General features: G+C 36.0%; 1 protein-coding gene across 1 annotated transcript; it reads left to right on the forward strand.

Moving 5' to 3' along the window:
- Window positions 1-12: 12 nt before the first annotated feature.
- Window positions 13-17010, forward strand: LOC106662935 (ATP-binding cassette sub-family A member 3-like). The gene is made up of 26 exons (XM_024228272.1): window positions 13-484; window positions 3649-3876; window positions 3938-4026; window positions 4092-4256; window positions 4314-4548; window positions 4616-4780; window positions 4840-5021; window positions 5086-5332; window positions 8241-8395; window positions 8461-8616; window positions 8670-8741; window positions 8801-8939; window positions 9014-9263; window positions 9322-9410; window positions 9475-9560; window positions 10344-10563; window positions 10622-10839; window positions 10917-11202; window positions 11262-11387; window positions 11457-11633; window positions 11689-11922; window positions 11977-12126; window positions 12193-12579; window positions 16058-16268; window positions 16331-16550; window positions 16610-17010. The coding sequence occupies exons 1-26, from the start codon at window positions 175-177 to the stop codon at window positions 16784-16786; spliced, it is 4974 nt and encodes a 1657-aa protein (XP_024084040.1). The 5' UTR covers window positions 13-174; the 3' UTR covers window positions 16787-17010.
- The last annotated feature ends 1716 nt before the right edge of the window (window positions 17011-18726 follow it).

Genomic DNA, 18726 nt, shown 5'->3' on the forward strand with positions numbered 1-18726 from the left:
GTCGACCTCCCGCTCAATGAGTCACGGTTAACGCCCCACTCTTCTCTATCAAGGCATCCACATAAATCTTGCACTTGCTTTGTTTAATCCTGCGTGATACTTTGGTCGAGTTTTAAATTCGTTTTTGGCTTTTCTTTTTTGTCGACTCGGATGGTAAAAATCGGTTGATCGCCTATGGAAGGCCACGTGGTGAAGGCCCTCGGTTGGAGGCTCTGGAGAGCGTCCAGAAGGAAGTACATCAAAATCCCTTTTTACATACTTTTCCCCATTCTCCTAGCTGTTTTGCTCACCCAGGTGAAAGTACACAATTCGCCCGGTGAGAACATACAAAATGGTACTTTTCCCCCAGCCTTGCCATCCGAATACTTTTTCTCCCAAGAATTACTCGCTGGCAACCGGTTCGACGTACTCTTCTACCCGGACAACAATGGCACCCGACTTATTATGAAGAAATTTAATGATTTGATGCCTCCGAAGTCGATCAGTGAGTATTCCTTCTTCATCTATATTTGTTGATGTTGGTGTAGTTGGGTGTTGCCTGAACCATGCCATCGGATCCTTCAGTAGGACCTTCAGTGTTATACTGACAGACTTATGATCCGATGATCTAAAACAGTAATCAGAGATGACAGTCTGACTTGGGTATCATCAATGGTTGGCTGTTGTAAGCTTGATTCCGGCTCAGACTTATGATCTGATAATCTAAAACAGTAATCAGAGATGACTGTCTTGACTTGGGTCTCATGCAATCCAACAGATGACTGTCGTAAGCTTGATTCCGATTCAGACATATGATCCGATGATCTAAAACATTAATTAGAGATGACCGTCTTGACTTGGCTATCTTGAGATCCAACAGATGACTGTCGTAAGCTTGATTCCGATTCAGACATATGATCCAATGATCTAAAACATTAATTAGAGATGACCGTCTTGACTTGGCTATCTTGAGATCCAATAGATGACTGTCGTAAGCTTGATTCCGATTCAGACATATGATCCGATGATCTAAAACATTAATTAAAGATGACCGTCTTGACTTGGGTATCTTGAGATCCAACAGATGACTGTCGTAAGCTTGATTTCGATTCAGACATATGAACCGATGATCTAAAACATTAATTAGAGATGACCGTCTTGACTTGGCTATCTTGAGATCCAACAGATGACTGTCATAAGCTTGATTCCGATTCAGACTTATGATCCGATAATTTAAACAGTAATCAGAGATAACAGTCTGACTTGGGTATCATGAGATCCAACAGTTGATTGTTGTAACCTTGATTCTGACTCAAGTTGTGATCCGATAATCTAAAACAGTAATCAGAGATGACAATCTGACTTGATATCATGCTATCCAAAAGCTGGTTGTTGCAAGTTTGATTCCGACTCAGACTTATCATCCGATGTTCTAAAACAGTAATCAGAGATAACAGTTTGACTTGGGTATCGTGCGATCCAACAGTTGGTTGTCGTAAGCTTGATTCCGGCTCAGACTTATCATCTGATGATCTAAAACAGTAATGAGGGGTAATATCTGACTTGGGTATAATGAGATCCAACAGTTGATTTTCACAAACTTCAATCGAACTCAGACTACTAGATCTACAGACTAACTAGATCCGATGATCTTAACCAGTAATCACATATGACAGTCAGACTTCCATATTTTTAGATCCAATAGTTGGTTTTCATAAACTTTATTCCAACTCAGACCTATTACCCAACTATTTGAAACATTAGTCAGGATTTGTTCAGGCTCAAATCCGCTCATGTACGTACATACTTACAAATATGTGCCGAGTTGAGCCTTTTTGCTTCTTCTCCACCGGCAATTCAAGTTTTGCTATTTACAGTGAACTGCCAGCAGACCCGAGAATCACCCACCCTGGATGTTTTCAGTCCGGGGTCAGTCTTATCTGTCCAGCCATCAAGGTTGGGCTTTGGATGTTGTCAACAGCTAGGTTGCATGCACCCAATTCCAATGGTTTCAAACCCATTCGCACCCACATTCATTCTTAAATACATTCATTCCTATTTACATACCATTCGGGGTACTTGATATACTAACCTATCACATCACACATTCACACTAATAAGTACGATTATTTGGAGATTGTGAGGTGTGGTCGGTCTGGTGTGACATAGGTTTTAGAAACTTTTTTTTTATCATGCCAACGTTTCAATCTTTATTGAAATCATCTTCAGGGCTCAAAGTGTTTGTTTTCCGTGTGGATGTGTCATTCTTTTGTGTCGTCCCACTTGCCCACTGCACTGTTGGGCACTCTCAACACGACACACAAGAATGACACATCTACACGGAAAACAAACACTTTGAGCCCTGAAGATGATCTCAATGAAGATCGAAACATTGGCATGACAAATAAAATGATTTTCTAAAACCTCCGTCACACCAAACTGCATGATCTCCAAATACTCATTGGCTAATGGTCACTAAACACCACACACACACTAATAAATGCATTCACTCTCAACACAACTCTTACATTTGTTATACAAATAACCTAATTGAGGTTCTTTGGAGTAATCGATATCTGCCATTAACCCACTCACATCACACGTTCATGCTAAAAAATTCATTCACTCAACATAACCCTGCCATTGACCCACACATCACACATTCATGCTAATAAATACATTCACTCTCAACATACCCCCGCCATTGACCCACACATCACACATGCTAATAACTACATTCACTCTCAACATAACCCTGCCATTGACCCACACATCACACATTCATGCTAATAAATACATTCACTCTCAACATAGCCCCGCCATTGACCCTCTCACATCACACATTCATGCTAATAAATACATTCACTCTCAACATAACCTCACCATTGACCCACACATCACACATGCTAATAAATACATTCACTCTCAACATAACCCCACTATTGACCCTCTCACATTACACATTCATGCTATTAAATACATTCACTCTCAACATAACCCCGCCTTTGACCCTCTCACATCCCACATTTATGCTATTAAATACATTCACTCTCAACATAACCCCGCCATTGACCCACACATCACACATGCTAATAACTACATTCACTCTCAACATAACCCCGCCATTGACCCACACATCACACATGCTAATAACTACATTCACTCTCAACATAACCCCGCCATTGACTCCCTCACATCACACATTCATGCTAATAAATACATTCCCCCTTCAACCCAACCCTTACACTTATTATACAACTAATTGAGGTTCTCTGGAGTACTCGATATTCTGCCATCAACCTTCTCACATCATACATTCACGCTAAGCCCTTAGATTAAAAGAATAATTAATACGGTCAATTATGACTGCTAAACATATATGGATTAAGCTAATAAATACTTTCGTTCTCAACACAAACTAGTATACACAACTATTATTACTATGTACAATAGAACAATCCCGTTTTCTGCAAGAATTGGAGCAGGGGACCAAAACATTAGTTTGATATGAGAGTCTGACTTCCATATTATCAGATCCAACAGTTAGTTGCCATAAGTTTTGATTCCGACTCAGACTTATGTCCGAATGATCTGAAACATTAATCAAATATGACAGTCTGACTTCCATGTTATCAGATAACTGTTTAATTTATTGTAATATTTTTCCAGATAACATAATGGGCATGGAAAGTGAGGTTGAAATAGAATCCTGGCTCTCTGACCACTACAAAAACAAATCGGTAGTATTTGAAAATTCAAACGTCGGATTTGGCGTCATATTCAAGGAATTGACAAACGACTCACTCACTTACGCCTTGCGTAGCACCCAAATGACAATCTGGCAAACGAGAAACCTTTTCCCCGCTTACATGGGCCCCGGACCTGCTGAAGCTGGCCGTAAGTTTGTGTCGATAAAGTTAAATTTAATTTAATATAATTTATTAATATCATCTTTTAGAGCATTATATTACAAGTGGTTTCATCTCTCTGCAAGCTGCTATTAATATGGGCTATATGGATTACTTGAAGGTGAACTTCAGTCAAGATGTAAGTTTTTTTGTTTAATTGAACAGATTTATTTTTTTATTTTATTATTATTTTTTTTTTTAAAGTGGTGGTTTCAAGAATTTCCTTATCCGCCTTACAAACTTGAAACAAAACAAGCTTTTGAAATGGTTTATATTTACGGTCTACATAGCGTCCTTATAACAGGATTTTTCCCACTTGTTTTGTTCCTTGTCGCCAATATCGTGACTGAGAAGAACAATGGTTCCAGGGTAAGAGTTTATATATTAAAAAAAAGAAGCTTAGTTTGTAAAATATATTTATTCTAGGAAATCTTAAGGCTCAACGGAGTAAACGATTTGGGAATATATGGCTATTGGTTTGCATTTTTCTTCTGGCAGAGTTTTATCATAGTTACCGTCATAGTCATTCTGTTTAAAATCAATACAGGAGGAGGATCTCTACTTGAATATTCCAATCCATTTCTTTTATGGTTATTTTTCATGTTGTTTTGCATACAGATGATATTCATGGTATTTGCAATATCGTCTGTTTTTACTAATTGTAAGTAACAGTGTGTCTTTATGTTGTTGTGTTAGTAAATTGGATTTTTGTTTTGTTACTTATACAGCTGCTTATGCGACATTTTTCACCATTGTTTTTTACTTGATTATGAACGGCGCTATATCGTATTTTATGAAGGCGACGACTACGTTTATTGGATTTTTAACCGTTTTAACTCCAATGGGGTCGTTGTTTCATGGGCTGAAGGTCATCACATCTCTTGAAAGTTCGAGTAAGTCAATCGGTAAATATCGTTTGAACTGAGCTTAAACGAAATTTCCGTTTCTTTAGAAGTCGGACTTCAATTCAGCCAGCTTGGTTACAAAGTGCCGAATACGGGCGAAGGTCCAATGTTTCTGATCGTCTTCATAATGGGGATCAGCTGTGCCTTCTTCACTCACATCTTCAAGTACCTCGACGCTATAAAACCGGGAGAGTACGGCTCCGCTAAACCATGGCATTTCTTCTTACCCGTGAGTAATCCCATTTTACAAATACAAGAAAACAAATTTCGCCAATTTTTTTCTCTCTCTCCAGGACTTCGTTAAGAAATTCTGCCAAATTGCGCCGGATTTGCAAGATGAAGATTTGAAGAAAAAAAATCCATCTAAAGTCATCGAAGAGGCCAACATACCGGTTGGAATCAAAATAGATAATGTTTACAAGGTGTTCGGAGCTTTGCAAGCCGTTAACGGCCTCTCAATTGATATTTACCAAGACCAAATAACTGTTTTGTTGGGCCATAATGGTGCTGGAAAAACAACTTTAATATCAATACTTACTGGTTTGTATAATTTTATCCTCTATTTTACAATAAATTTCAATATCAGTATAATGTTTTTATATATTGCTATCATTAAAAAAAAAAAAAAAAAAAATCAATTATCTTGACCTTGTTTTCTATTCGAGTATCAAGAATTATCAAATATTTGGCATGTGCATAAGTTTTTTTTCAGTTTTCAGAAAATAATCTCAAAATATATATGTATTTCATTTTTAATCCAAAACATAATTTTTTCCATTTTCTATAACATACTGCCAATGTTCTGGTAGCAAAAAAGTCTGATGACAGGCAAGAACAAATCTGTTGGTCCAATTTTCAGAGGGTTTTGATTTAAAAATTTCCTACCGTTTAACACTTTTAACACGGAGGCCGATCTGTGTCCCGATCCATTCTGTTGGCCTGACCTGGCTCTGTCGGTACGGCTGTCGACAATAATTATTCAGAAATCGTGAGGTCTGGTGTGATGGAGGTTTAAGAAAAACATTTTCTTTATCATGCCAACGTTTCGATCTTTATTGAGATCATCTTCAGGGCCTGGGATTTACAAATTGTTTACATTTAACAAATATATTTAGGATGTGGAAAAGTGAATTTATACAATGCAATATATATATTTTTTTTAATATTCAAAGTATTTCTACTCACTCAAAGTGTTTGTCTTCTGTGTAATTGTGCCATTCTTGCGTGTCGTGTTGAGAGTCTTGACAATGTTTCAGTAACGTTTAATAAATTTTTGTAAATGGGCAAATGTTTGTTTTTCGGGTAGAAAAATAATATCCTATGTTCAAAATCAGTACAATAAGGTAAAAGGTATCTATTTAAGGTGCTTAAATTGATATTCAATGTTGTGATAATTAATTAATTTTATCTTGACCAATAACTTTCATAAATATTAATTAGTTGTGATAATTCTTTTATTTTGCGCTTAAATAATATATTTTTCTAATATTTATACTATAAAAATATTATATAGGCAATTAAAAATAATATAAACAACTTAAAAGGTTAAATTAATGATTATGCATAGGATCACGCTAATAAAACTTATATTATAAAACAATTAATAAAAAAAAGAACACATAGTAAACAAAAATTCAACGAAATAAAATAATAAAACAAATAACATATTAAAATTAAATAATTAAAAGTATATAAACAATTTAAAAGATTAAATTAATGATTATGCATAGGATCATCCTAATAAGACTTATATTATAAAACAAAAATTAAAATTAAATAATTAAAAGTATATAAACAATTTAAAAGATTAAATTAATGATTATGCTTAGGATCATCCTAATAAGACTTATATTATAAAACAAAAATTAAAATTAAATAATTAAAAATATATAAACAACTTAAAAGATTAAATTAATGATTGTGCATAGGATCATCCTAATAAAACTTATATTATAAAACAACTAATAAAAAAATAACACGCAGTAAACAAAAAATCAACAAAATAATAAATACAACATAATAAAACAAATAACATATTAAAACAAACATTTTATTAAAACTAGATTACAGTTAATAAAAATAATTACATTACGTAAAATTTATATAATAAAAGTATAAAATTAATAGAATAAATATATTATATACACATATAGCCATACTTACATATGATTTAACAAAAATTAGGAATGTCAAAAAAATATTAGATATTTTTCAAAGTATAAAACTTATTAACTGGAAAAAAAAAATAAATTTTTGTGGTTACTAACTGTTGAAATAGTCTTATGAGCATCATCTTGCTCTTCGTGGTCATTTTTGTGTAACTCCCTAACAAATTCAAAATCATCGTTAGATTCTAACATAACGTGAATTCCTTGATCGATCTTATTTTTCAAATTTTAACCATTTTTTGTTTTTGCCCCATGAAGTTTCTTCTTTCTAAAAAAGCAAAGGAAGAAGAAACAAGAAATTATAAAATCTACTTTCTAATAAAATTAGATAAAATATTTAAAATAGTTGAAAATTTAAAAACCATAACTTAAACAGAATAAATCATTTATTTAAAAAAAGTTGCCGTTATTATTTTTTCTATATTTTTTACATACACAAATGAAAAATATGGCAACAATTGTTTATTCCAAAGATAAACTTTATTATTTAGAACTAATTTTTAATAACTAAGTTATTTTGGGCTTTTTTTAAGTTGGTGTAATGAAGAAAGTTGTGTTATGGGAAAACTTAGCTTTATTTATTTATTTATTTTTTTTTATAAAACACCTTATTTTTAACAATCATGAAGTGAGGGTCACTTATTGAACTCTGCCTTAAAATGAAGACGGTAGTGAGTGGATACGAAAATGATGAACACAGGTCGAAAGCAGGCACTCAAATAGACCTCATAAGTGTAGAAAGCGCAGGGAATTCTTAAAAACCCAGACCCACCATGAAAAAACGAAAATAAAGAGAGGGCCAATGTGGGGTTCTTGGGCTTGCACTACCAAAGCGCCAACTGGTGCCCATCAAGCAGATAGTGTTAAGTGATTGTCTAGGGAGCGTAACAAGTAAAAATTGGAAGGGGAGAGGTTCTGAGTCCAAGTGCCAGAGTCTGCAGTGCCAATCAGTCCTACTATCATTTTAGTCCTAACATCCTCGGTTTAGTAGTTCTGCTATTAGTTTCTGCAATCCTTTAGTGAACTTTGCATGCCTCTGCCTGTTCTGGATTAAAAGGACTTATTCTTAACCCATTGAATTAAAATTAATTGAAGGATGTTTGACAATTATGCTGCAAAAGGTTTTCAGGGTCAAAAGGTGTCCTCATTGAAAGTTCCTTGGCCTATTTATCTGGCTTCTCGTTGCCCCTCCTGTGTTCCCTAGTATACAAACATGACAGGGCCTTAATATCCCAAACACTACTGTGTATGTCTATTAATTTTTTCGGCTTATTTTTCAGGTGTAATATCCCCAACATCCGGCGAGGTAATAGTAAACGGTTTGAACCTTTTTGAAAACATGACAAACTTCAGGAAAGACTTCGGCTACTGTCCTCAGCACGATATCCTTCTATGCGATCTATCTGTTCACGAGCAAATCATATTTTTTGGAATGGTTAGACCTTTAACACAAATGTTTATATAGATTTTTAAAAATATATATTGAATTATTGTTGCCAGGTGAGAGGGCTTCCGAGAGCACAGATCAGTAGAGAAGCGGTCGACTTGATGTCAAAATTCGACATCCAACATCGGAAGAATGCACTGCCCGCCCAGCTGTCGGGCGGAATGAAGCGCAAACTCTGCCTCGCCATATCACTTGCAAACAACCCTAAAGTAAGTTCATTTATATATTGTATTGTACCAGGATTAATTATGAACATTTATAGGTGCTTTTCCTTGATGAACCGACATCAGGTCTGGATCCTCAGTCACGACGAAACATCTGGGATACACTATTGGTAAAAAAAAAATTTAATTATTACAAAAAAAACAAAAACTAAATAATATTTTACTACAGGCATTAAGAGGAAATAGAACCATGATTATAAGTACACATTTCATGGAGGAGGCTGATGTTCTTGGTGATAAAATTGCAATTATGGCCCATGGGGAAATTCGCTGTTATGGTTCTTCGATTTTCTTAAAAAAACATTTTGGTATGTAATACCTTTATATTAGAGTTTGTATAGTTTTAATTAATTATCAATCTTTGTTGTTGTTTTTTTCTAAGGCTCTGGGCATCAAGTAACAATTACTTATAACCTGGATGTCAATCCTGCTAATATTAAGGAAGTAGTACAAGAAGTGATTCCGACAGTGAAGACCAGTGAAAAAATCCAACAGCGCCAACTCGTTTTGAACGTGCCAATAGAGGATACGTCTAAATTGCCGTCGCTCTTCAAAGAACTTGAAAACGTCCAGGGCTCGAGTATCAAAGGGATCGGTGTAAATTGCACATCAATGGAGGAAGTCTTTTTAAAGTGAGTGGTTATTCTAAATTTCAATTGATCGCTTGTATCAACTTCAATTGTTGTTCAGGGTCCAAGAAGGTGAAGGAATCTCGACGGATTTCGACGAAACGGATTTTGCTTACATGGGAAAAAACAACTTGACTAAACTACACGGAAGTATGTTTATTGTTGTAGATTATCATAAAAAAATAAATTATGCTATTTTATTTTTATTTTCTAGTCGGTCTCGTTGTGCAACAGTTCTTTGCACTTCTCGTCAAAAGGGGACTGCTGTTCAAATCGTCACTGATTTTCTCATTAATCTTAGTAAGTAATAGTATTTATACATTAAATATACAGTCGGATCTGACTGTCTCAAACTCATTGGATCTGACAGTCGGATGAGTAGACACAAATTCTATTTTTGAGGAACTGACAGTCGGATGGGTAGACACAAATTCTATTCTTGAGTAACTGATAGTCGGATAGGTAGACACAAATCACAATCTTTTGGAACCGACAGTCGGATGGGTAGACACTAATTTTATTCTTGTGGAACTGACAGTCGGATTGGTAGACACAAATTCTATTCTTGAGGAACTGATAGTCGGATAGGTAGACACAAATCACAATCTTTTGGAACCGACAGTCGGATGGGTAGACACTAATTTTATTCTTGTGGAATTGACAGTCGGATGGATAGACACAAACACTATTCTTGAGGAACTGATAGTTGGTTAGGTAGACACAAATTTCATTCTTGTGAAACTGACAGTCGGATGGGTAGACACAAATTCCGTTCTTTTGGAACTGACATTCGGATGGGTAGACACAAATTCCATTCTTGTGGAACTGTTAGTCGGATGGTTAGAAACAATTTTCATACCGTTGGATCTGATTTTTGGATGACTTCCTACATCAGATATGATTACATGAAATTTGTTGGATCAGAAAGTTGGATGGGGTAGCCACAAGTTCCTACATCATATTTGACCTGATTGTCAGATGACTTGCCACATGTTTTGCATGGTTAAGTCTGATTGCCAGACAACTTGCCACATAATTAGATCTGATCGTCTGAAATTTATATATATTTAATTTGTTTCCCAGCTGATCCTCTTCCCCTCATACATGACTTACATCACGTTCGGGACTATGAATACAGTGACGGAAGACGTCCAATCTATGCCATTGACCATGGACTTGGAGAATTACGGCGAAACGACTGTGTTGGTCGGCGGGAGGGATGACCCTCTCACGAATTCCTACAAGAAATGTGTGCAGAACCAGAAGAGCACTACTGTCGTAACCGATAAAGAAACTGCGAAAGGTAATTCCATTGTCGTTTGTAGTGTTTTTGCTCTTGTTCGATAAAATACTATTTTCAGAGCTGTACCAAGCGGCCGAAGACGATTTGCCTCACTTCAGAAATTTCATGATCGTCGCTGCTGATTTGCTAAACAGCCCGATTGCTTTGTACTCATCTCTGGCATTCCACGCGCCGGCCATTGCAATATCGCTTCTTTTCAACGCTTTCATCAACGTGGGAAATCCAAAAGTACCCAAGACGATCAGAACCATCAACTACCCATATTCTTTCGATCAGGTAAGAGCAAACATTAAAAAAAAAAAAAAAAAAAAAAAACGAATAGATTATGCAGTAAATGTTGTAATATATTACAGGACCCTTGTGATCCGAATCAAGTAGTGAGCTTTGTCATTCCATACATATGGTTATTTTTGGCATCTGGCATAATGGTAAGCATGACCTACTTTGTCCGTTTTCCAATCTCAGAGAGGGTCAACGGGATGAAACAGCTGCAGTACATGAGCGGCTTGAGCCCAATGACTTATTGGGCATCCAATTTAACCTTCGACATCGGCCTCTTCTGCATCATTTTGGTCGTATTCCTTATTACAGGTTACACGATGGATGTTAACCATATATTGCACGATGGTGATGTAATAAGTAAGTCAAATAAAATCCATTTTGTATTCAAATTTCCATTTATTTTTTATTTTTTAAAGGTCTGATTGTTCTTATCCTTTTCTTGTATGCCCTTTCAATGATGTGCGTTTGCTACTTCATGAGTTTTCTCTTTACAACATATTCCGGAGCTAAGAATGTTATAGTTATGATTTCATTAATATTCTGTAAGTTTTATCTTTTAAATTAAAATATTTACAAAAGATTTTAACTGCTCTTTTCAAATCTTTTTCAAGCACTGATGCCTCTTCTCACGGACTGGCTTACCAACGACAATAAGTTCGCTCATTATATTTTTTATCTGTCACCTACGACACCATTTACTCAAGCGATTTACAAAATAATGACGGTCGTCAAGAACAGGCTTATGTGTAAAAATTGTACCCTCGGTTTATTGGGCCAAGTGTGTCAAGGTAAAATTAAAATGGCGATTTATAAAAATTAAAATTAATGTATTTTTCTCTTTAGAGTTGAACAAGAACAACGGATTCGACTTAATGACTTGCTTGGTGTTTCTTATAGTAGATATTATATTGTTTCTCGTCCTGACGCTCTTGATGGACTACCGTTACATCCAGCTGGGTATTCATCTCGTAAAAGAGAAGCTTTACGGTCCGATTGAGAAGGGGGGCGATTCTGTTGACGCTGACGTATCGTTGGAAAAGCATAAAGTCACGTCGAGCACCCTTGGAATGAGACACAGTATGTCATGTTCAACTTTGTCAAAATTCTCGCTTTAATTTTTCATTTATCCAGGGAAAAAATCAGCGCCGATGATGCATAATGACCAACTAGAGCATGTAGATATTGATTTCATCGATGCACCTAATGATGGATCTACGAATTCGACAGATCAAATAATAGAAAGGTCTAATGGTGAATTGGAAAACAGTCCTAAAATATCAAGTAAGAAATTGCTTACTCATTAAAAACGAAAAACAAAAAATTAATCGATTTAATTTTAATTTTCAGGTGAAGATTTAGTATTGATCACAGACAGCCTGGGGAAAAAGTACAACAGGGATTTGACTGCTGTTTACGATGTAAGCTTCACCGTTGCTAAGGGCGAATGCTTCGGCCTCCTCGGCGTAAACGGCGCCGGTAAGACGACGACTTTTTCCATACTCTCGGGTGAGATTTTTGCGAGCCGAGGCGACGCAGTCATGCACGTTCCGAACGGCTACCACACCCTGAGCCAGACAAGGAGCAAGTTTCTTCAGAACATCGGCTACTGCCCTCAGGAGAACAGAATCAGCATGGAACTGACTGCCTACCAGCTTTTGAACCTGTTCGCCTTGCTTAGGGGAGCGCCGAAATACGACGCTCAAAAACTGGCAGAGCAGTGGATCCGTAATTTAGGTTATTATCAATGATAATTTTATATATTATAACTTATCCTTGCTGGGTTTCTGTCAGATCTTGGATTCTCGCCATCTTCGGTGTGTCTGTGGCAATAGTAAAGTAATACCTGTTAATAGAGGAGGGCTTACATCCAACAACCCACTGGGTCAAAGTGTGTCAATATGACACCCTAACCACTCAGCCACAGTGGTTCCCTCAGTGTGGCAATAAATAGGCAGTGAGGTCTAGATGGCACTGGGTCAATGGTGCATAACTTCTATTTGTGCATTTAAAAGAAAAAAAAGAAAAAAAGAAAGAAAGAAAAAAAAGACGAGCCAAGCTCTAGAGGATACTGGAGCCCTTAGTAAAGCTTTAAGATCTGATTTAAAAAAACCTTGAGCTTAACAGCTCGAGATAAAGAGATTCACTAGTTTTGTGGTCCGCTTGACCAATTAATATATTACAATTAATTAAGATTTTCAGTTGAGATAAAAAAGTCAATGGCACGAGCGGGATTCGAACCCACAATCTTCAGTTTGATACGCCGCTGCTCTACCACTTGAGTTATCGTGACCTCGATCCACTCGGACATCATGTTCCCATCTCAACCACACCTTTTGAATTTTTGACTTTTTTATCTCAACTGAAAACCTTTTAATTAATTGTAATATATTAATTGGTCAAGCACAATCAAATTGATTACACGACATTTGAAAACTGGCAAAAAGGAGGGAAAATTCAAAAGGTGTGGTTGAGACGGGAAGTTGATGTCCGAGTGGTTCGAAGTCACGATGGCTCAAGTGGTAGAGCAGCGGCGTAACAAGCCGAAGATCGTGGGTTCGAATCATTGACTTTTTTATCTCAACTGAAAACCTTAATTAATTGTAATAATAATGAGAATTGAAACGGTAAGGACGGCCTGTAACGTTCCAAATAAGCTGTGCTAATGTCGATTTTACTTTGCCACCGAAATCGTTACCTTGATGATTTGCAGCTGTACATTCTCGTCCGTCTGTGGGTTGATGAAACAATTGCAAATCGTCTCAACAATCCTATCGATCAACAATTTACCGGGGGTTGTCGAATCAGGAATGTTCCCAGTCAAATGGCCATAGGCAATTAATTTCTACAAATAATTTAATAAATTACCATTCAACAATCAATAAACGATATGAAAGTAATAGTAATAGTCAGCTAGGTCATAACCGGCACACATTTTTCCTATCTGGGTTTTTAATATTTCAGCATTTTCCACTTACGGTTGCAACCGGGACATATCTGCACCCTTTACACACGTAGAATCGATATTCATTCACTCACCAATAAACTTACAACACGCTAATAAATACACTCATTTGTCTACTCACACACCGTACTACAAACAATTAAGAATAATTTGAGGGCCACCAAGGTACTTGATATTCCGCCAATGACCACTCCTCTCATTTATACAAGACTAAGCCTAGGAACAGAACACGACAAATGGTCTGTTCTCAGTCACACCAATTCCAATTAAAGTACCATCATCAATCATGCTAATAAATACTCATTTGTCTGCACACATGCTACTATGTACAAATAAATGATAAAAAGGGGGCCACCGTAGTACTTAATTTCACTAATTTCGTGGTCCGCTTGACCAATTAAATCATTACAATTAATTAAGGTTTTTAGTTGAGATGAAAAAAAGGAATGAAAAATGGCAAAAAGGAGGGAAAACTCATAAGGTGTGGTTGAGACGGGAAGTTGATGTCCGAGTGGTTCGAAGTCACGATGGCTCAAGTGGTAGAGCAGCGGCGTAACAAGCCGAAGATCGTGGGTTCGTGCCATTGACTTTTTTATCTCAACTGAAAACCTTAATTAATTGTAATAATAATGAGAATTGCACAATAGGCAAATATTTGGTCATGGTGCGCCAGGTCATAAAGAGGCCGACTTTAACCTTGTTCAGTGAATATACAATACAATACACAATACTTTATTAGAATTGATACAAACAAATAATAGAAACACGATACAAAGTATAAAAGCATGGCTAGTAGCCGTCTGCTGAGTTTACTGCATAATGAAGCTTACAAATACAGAAATATTAAAAGAAAAGAAATTCGTAGAGAAAATTTACATATAACAGGTATGAACTAAAATAGATGGAAATATGAGAAAAAAGAAGAAAAAAAGAATTAAATAAGAAGAAATTACCGCTTGAGAACTGTGAGTACTAAAAAACAAAGCAGTAAAAGTAAAAGTATATGTACAGGGACGACAATTATTGCATATATGAAAGCCACTCGTATCTCATTCTCAGGCATGCCGAGCAAAAGAAATTAGCAGTAAAGGGGACACTTGGTTAGAAAGATTTTCCAGTATTTCAACTCTGGGGATGACTTTCCCAAGTAAGATACCCACAATTCTGAAAGAAGAGAGAGCAGACTCCCAAAAAGTGACATGAATCTTCCCTGGAGTGGCTGTTACAAAGTGGACAAGTTTCATCTTGAGGATCATTCAAAACCCCCAGAATTTCAAATATAACAATTTTCATGTTAGTTTGAATTGCCAACAAGAATCTCTAATGTTAAGGTCCTGGGAAAGGCTCGGTTTATATGACAGTAGTGTTCATTGAAAAATTCCTTATACAAGTAGAACCTCTCTGCTTTTCACCTTATTCACAGCTTCTTCTCGATGTACTTTGTTTATTTTGTAAGGAAGCACTAAAAGGTCCGAGAGATTCTCCCGAACACTGGAGTTTTGCCAGGGGCATGAGTATTCTTTCTAGTTATCTGTAGAGCGATTATTTTAGGCAGTCGATCATCTGGGAGGCTCAGTATCTTTGACATATATTTTAGATGGAGGGATAAGGTATACGAGAATAGAGGAGGCAAACAGGATTCTAGCGTTAGCTAGGTAGAATAGCTGAAAAGTTTTTTAACAAAAAAAAAGTTGAAATTTTCCCACAACCTCATAAGACTGGAAACCCCATACTTGAGCGCCATAACATACCACTGCGCGCAGGACCCTATTATAAACTTTTAGTTTGGTTACGGTACAAGCTTGTTGTGAAATAGATTTACCCAGACACAGTTTAAACCTGTTTTTGCAGCCGAAATTCTTGCTTCAAATGGTGAGATAGGGAAAGACGCAGAGTAAAAATAACTAAATAAATAAGGTTATAAAACTATTTTTCTGAGGCTGCTGGTTTACCCCCATTACAGAAGATAATAATTTTTGACTTTTTTTTAATTTACAGATAAGTTCCAAAGATCACAAAAGGACTCAAAAATTTGAATATTATTTTGCAAACTAGCCGGACTCTCAGCAATTAAGACTATATCATCCGCATATAATAATATTTTTATTTTAACAAGAATTCCTCCTTCTATTAGATTAACAATATCGTTCACAAAAAGGGCCAATAACACCTTGTTCAGTCAATCATGATTTGAATGTTTTCTTCTTAAATATAAAATTTTTATTATTAATTTTTTTTTTTTTTAAATAGATCTTCATCTCTATTGTCATAAACCATGTGGAAAGTATAGTGGAGGCAATAAGAGGAAGCTGTGCACAGCTATAGCTCTCATAGCCGATCCTCCAGTCATACTTCTTGATGAGCCAACGACCGGTGTCGACCCCGTGACAAGGCGAAAGCTTTGGAAGGTGTTCAAGCAGATCCAGTCCAACGACCAGACGATCGTTTTAACATCACATAGGTCAGCGAGTCAGCAATGCCTTGTTAAATAGAAAATGCAATGTTTTTTAAATTTTTTTCCAGCATGGACGAATGCGAAGCCACTTGCGACAGGCTGACAATAATGGTTGGCGGCGCTATGAGGTGCATCGGTACGATTCAATACCTCAAGCAAAAGTTCGCCCAAGGTTTCACCATATTCATCAAAATCGACGTCCTCACTTCAGACGAAGAAGTCGAAATGATTAAAAACAAGGTTGTCACTCTTTTCGGCCACTATTGCGAGCTTAAAGACGAGTTCAAGGTATTCGTGACTGATCCGATATTCGATATTCCGATTGTGTAATTTTTCTTTTTCAACAGGGATTTCTTCATTACCACCTCAGCGACCTCAGCTACAAGTGGTCGCAACTCTTTGAAAAGATGGAAAGCCTCAAGAAGGATTGCGATAAGATCGACGAGTACATGCTCAGCGACACAAGCCTGGAACAGGTTTTCCTGACCCTGTCCAAAGAGCAGAAAGCCCAAGCTGACAATTGAACTTAAACGCGCTCCTTCTCAATATATGCATTTTAACCAAAGAATTGTGGTACACTTGATGCCTTAGTTACTTATGCTTAGTATTTATATTGTATGAGCAAATTTTTAATAATTTATTCCTATTTTTCCAGTGTATATTTTTTTAATGTAAAAGCTATTAATACTTAATTAATGAATGTTGCCTTTACGCCTGAGTGTATAATATATAAAAATGTTCAATAATGTGTTGTTTTTATTTTTTTGTTACCTTTTTCCGCAAACAAAGATATAAAATTCAATCAAAACATTTTTTTTTAAATTTAGTTAATTAAGGTTTTAAGTTGAGATAAAAAAGTCAGTGTCACGAGCGGGATTCGAACCCATGACTTTCGGCTTGATACGCTGCTACTCTACCACTTGAGCTAATTAATAACATTCAATTAATTAAGGTTTTAAGTTGAGATAAATATATTGCCCAAGGGGATTGAAGTCACGATAGCTCAAGTGGTTAGAGCAGTGGCATATCAAGCTGAAGGTCGTGGGTTCGAATCCCACTTGTGACTGACTTTTTCATCTCAACTAAAAACCTTAATTAATTGAATGTTATTAATTAGTTAAGCGGACCGAAAAATAGTGAATTTTTTTTTAATGGTTGAATTTATACACTGACAGGCAAAAAATTCTATCCACTGGTAATATATCTTGTATATAATTTTTTTTAACGTTTAATAATTGAGTCTTTGTCTACAAAAGTAAAAAAAAAGTAAATTGCTAATGATAAGGAAAATTAAAAAAAGACAGACAAATTTGTTTTAGATTTTTAATTAACATTTCAATATCGCGTATTTCCTCCTTTTGCCTTAATTAAATCTCAAAGATGCCTCGGCATACTTTCTACCAGCCTGGAAATGTCTCTTTGCTGGAGATTTAGCCCATTTTTCACAAAGAGACCTTTCAAGATTGTGGAATGAATCAGGAATTGATGGATGTGCTTGTATTCGTCTTTTGAGGCTATCCCATAAATGTTCGATGGGGGGTCAAGTCTGGAGAACAGGCTGGCCAGGCTAAGACGCTGATTTTATGCTGTTGAAGGTACGTTTGTACCATGTGAGCTACATGTGGACGGGCACTATCGTGCATTAGAACAGGATTGTCGCTGATTTCATCGAGTTTAGGCAGCGCATGATGTTTCAAAATTTCTTCCACATAGCGAGTGGCCGTCAAAGACGCTCAACGACAACAACCAGCTCTGTGCGACTCTCCATTGAAATTCTCGCCCACACCATCACTGGGCTACGTTGAAAAGGTCGACTCTGGGAAATATTACAAGCGTCATACCTTTCATTTCGCCTTCACACTCTTTCACGCCCATCTGGAGATCATAGAGCAAATCTACTCTCATCTGTAAAAAGTACAGCAGACCAATCGTCCAAAGACAAATGGTCGTGTTCTCGAGCAAATGCGAGCCGTGCAAGTCAGTGTGCTCTGGTCAATTCTGGTCTTTTTGAGGGGTGAAAAGCCATTTAATGATTTAATCTTCTTCGAGCAGGGCTTTTAGAAATTTGTTGTTTGTCATGCTGTTTCATCTCAGTTTGTCTTTATATATAGCTTTTTCAAAAGATATATGACCATTTTGCAACTGTAATTTAAGTTTATTAGTATAAAAAAATTACTATTACTTTTAAGTAATATTTAAAAAAAGAAAAGTTTACTTGCTGACGAATATTTTTTACAACTATTTAACTTCAGCTTAAAGAATAATACTAAATTTTTATATTTAATTTTGGGTCTTTTTTATAAAATAAACGTTTACATGCTTTTTATTTTCCGCTTTATTTTTACATTACATTTTTTGGAAATTTTCACCCATCATCGGAATCTACATGTATCTAATTATTAACAAAAAAAAATTCAATTTGTTTTTAAATTTTTAAAAAGATTTATGACCATTATGCATCTGT

Source organism: Cimex lectularius, unplaced genomic scaffold (genome assembly GCF_000648675.2).
Source record: "Cimex lectularius strain Harlan isolate CLEC.00 unplaced genomic scaffold, Clec_2.1 scaffold265, whole genome shotgun sequence".
Classification (NCBI taxonomy): Eukaryota; Metazoa; Arthropoda; class Insecta; order Hemiptera; family Cimicidae; genus Cimex; species Cimex lectularius.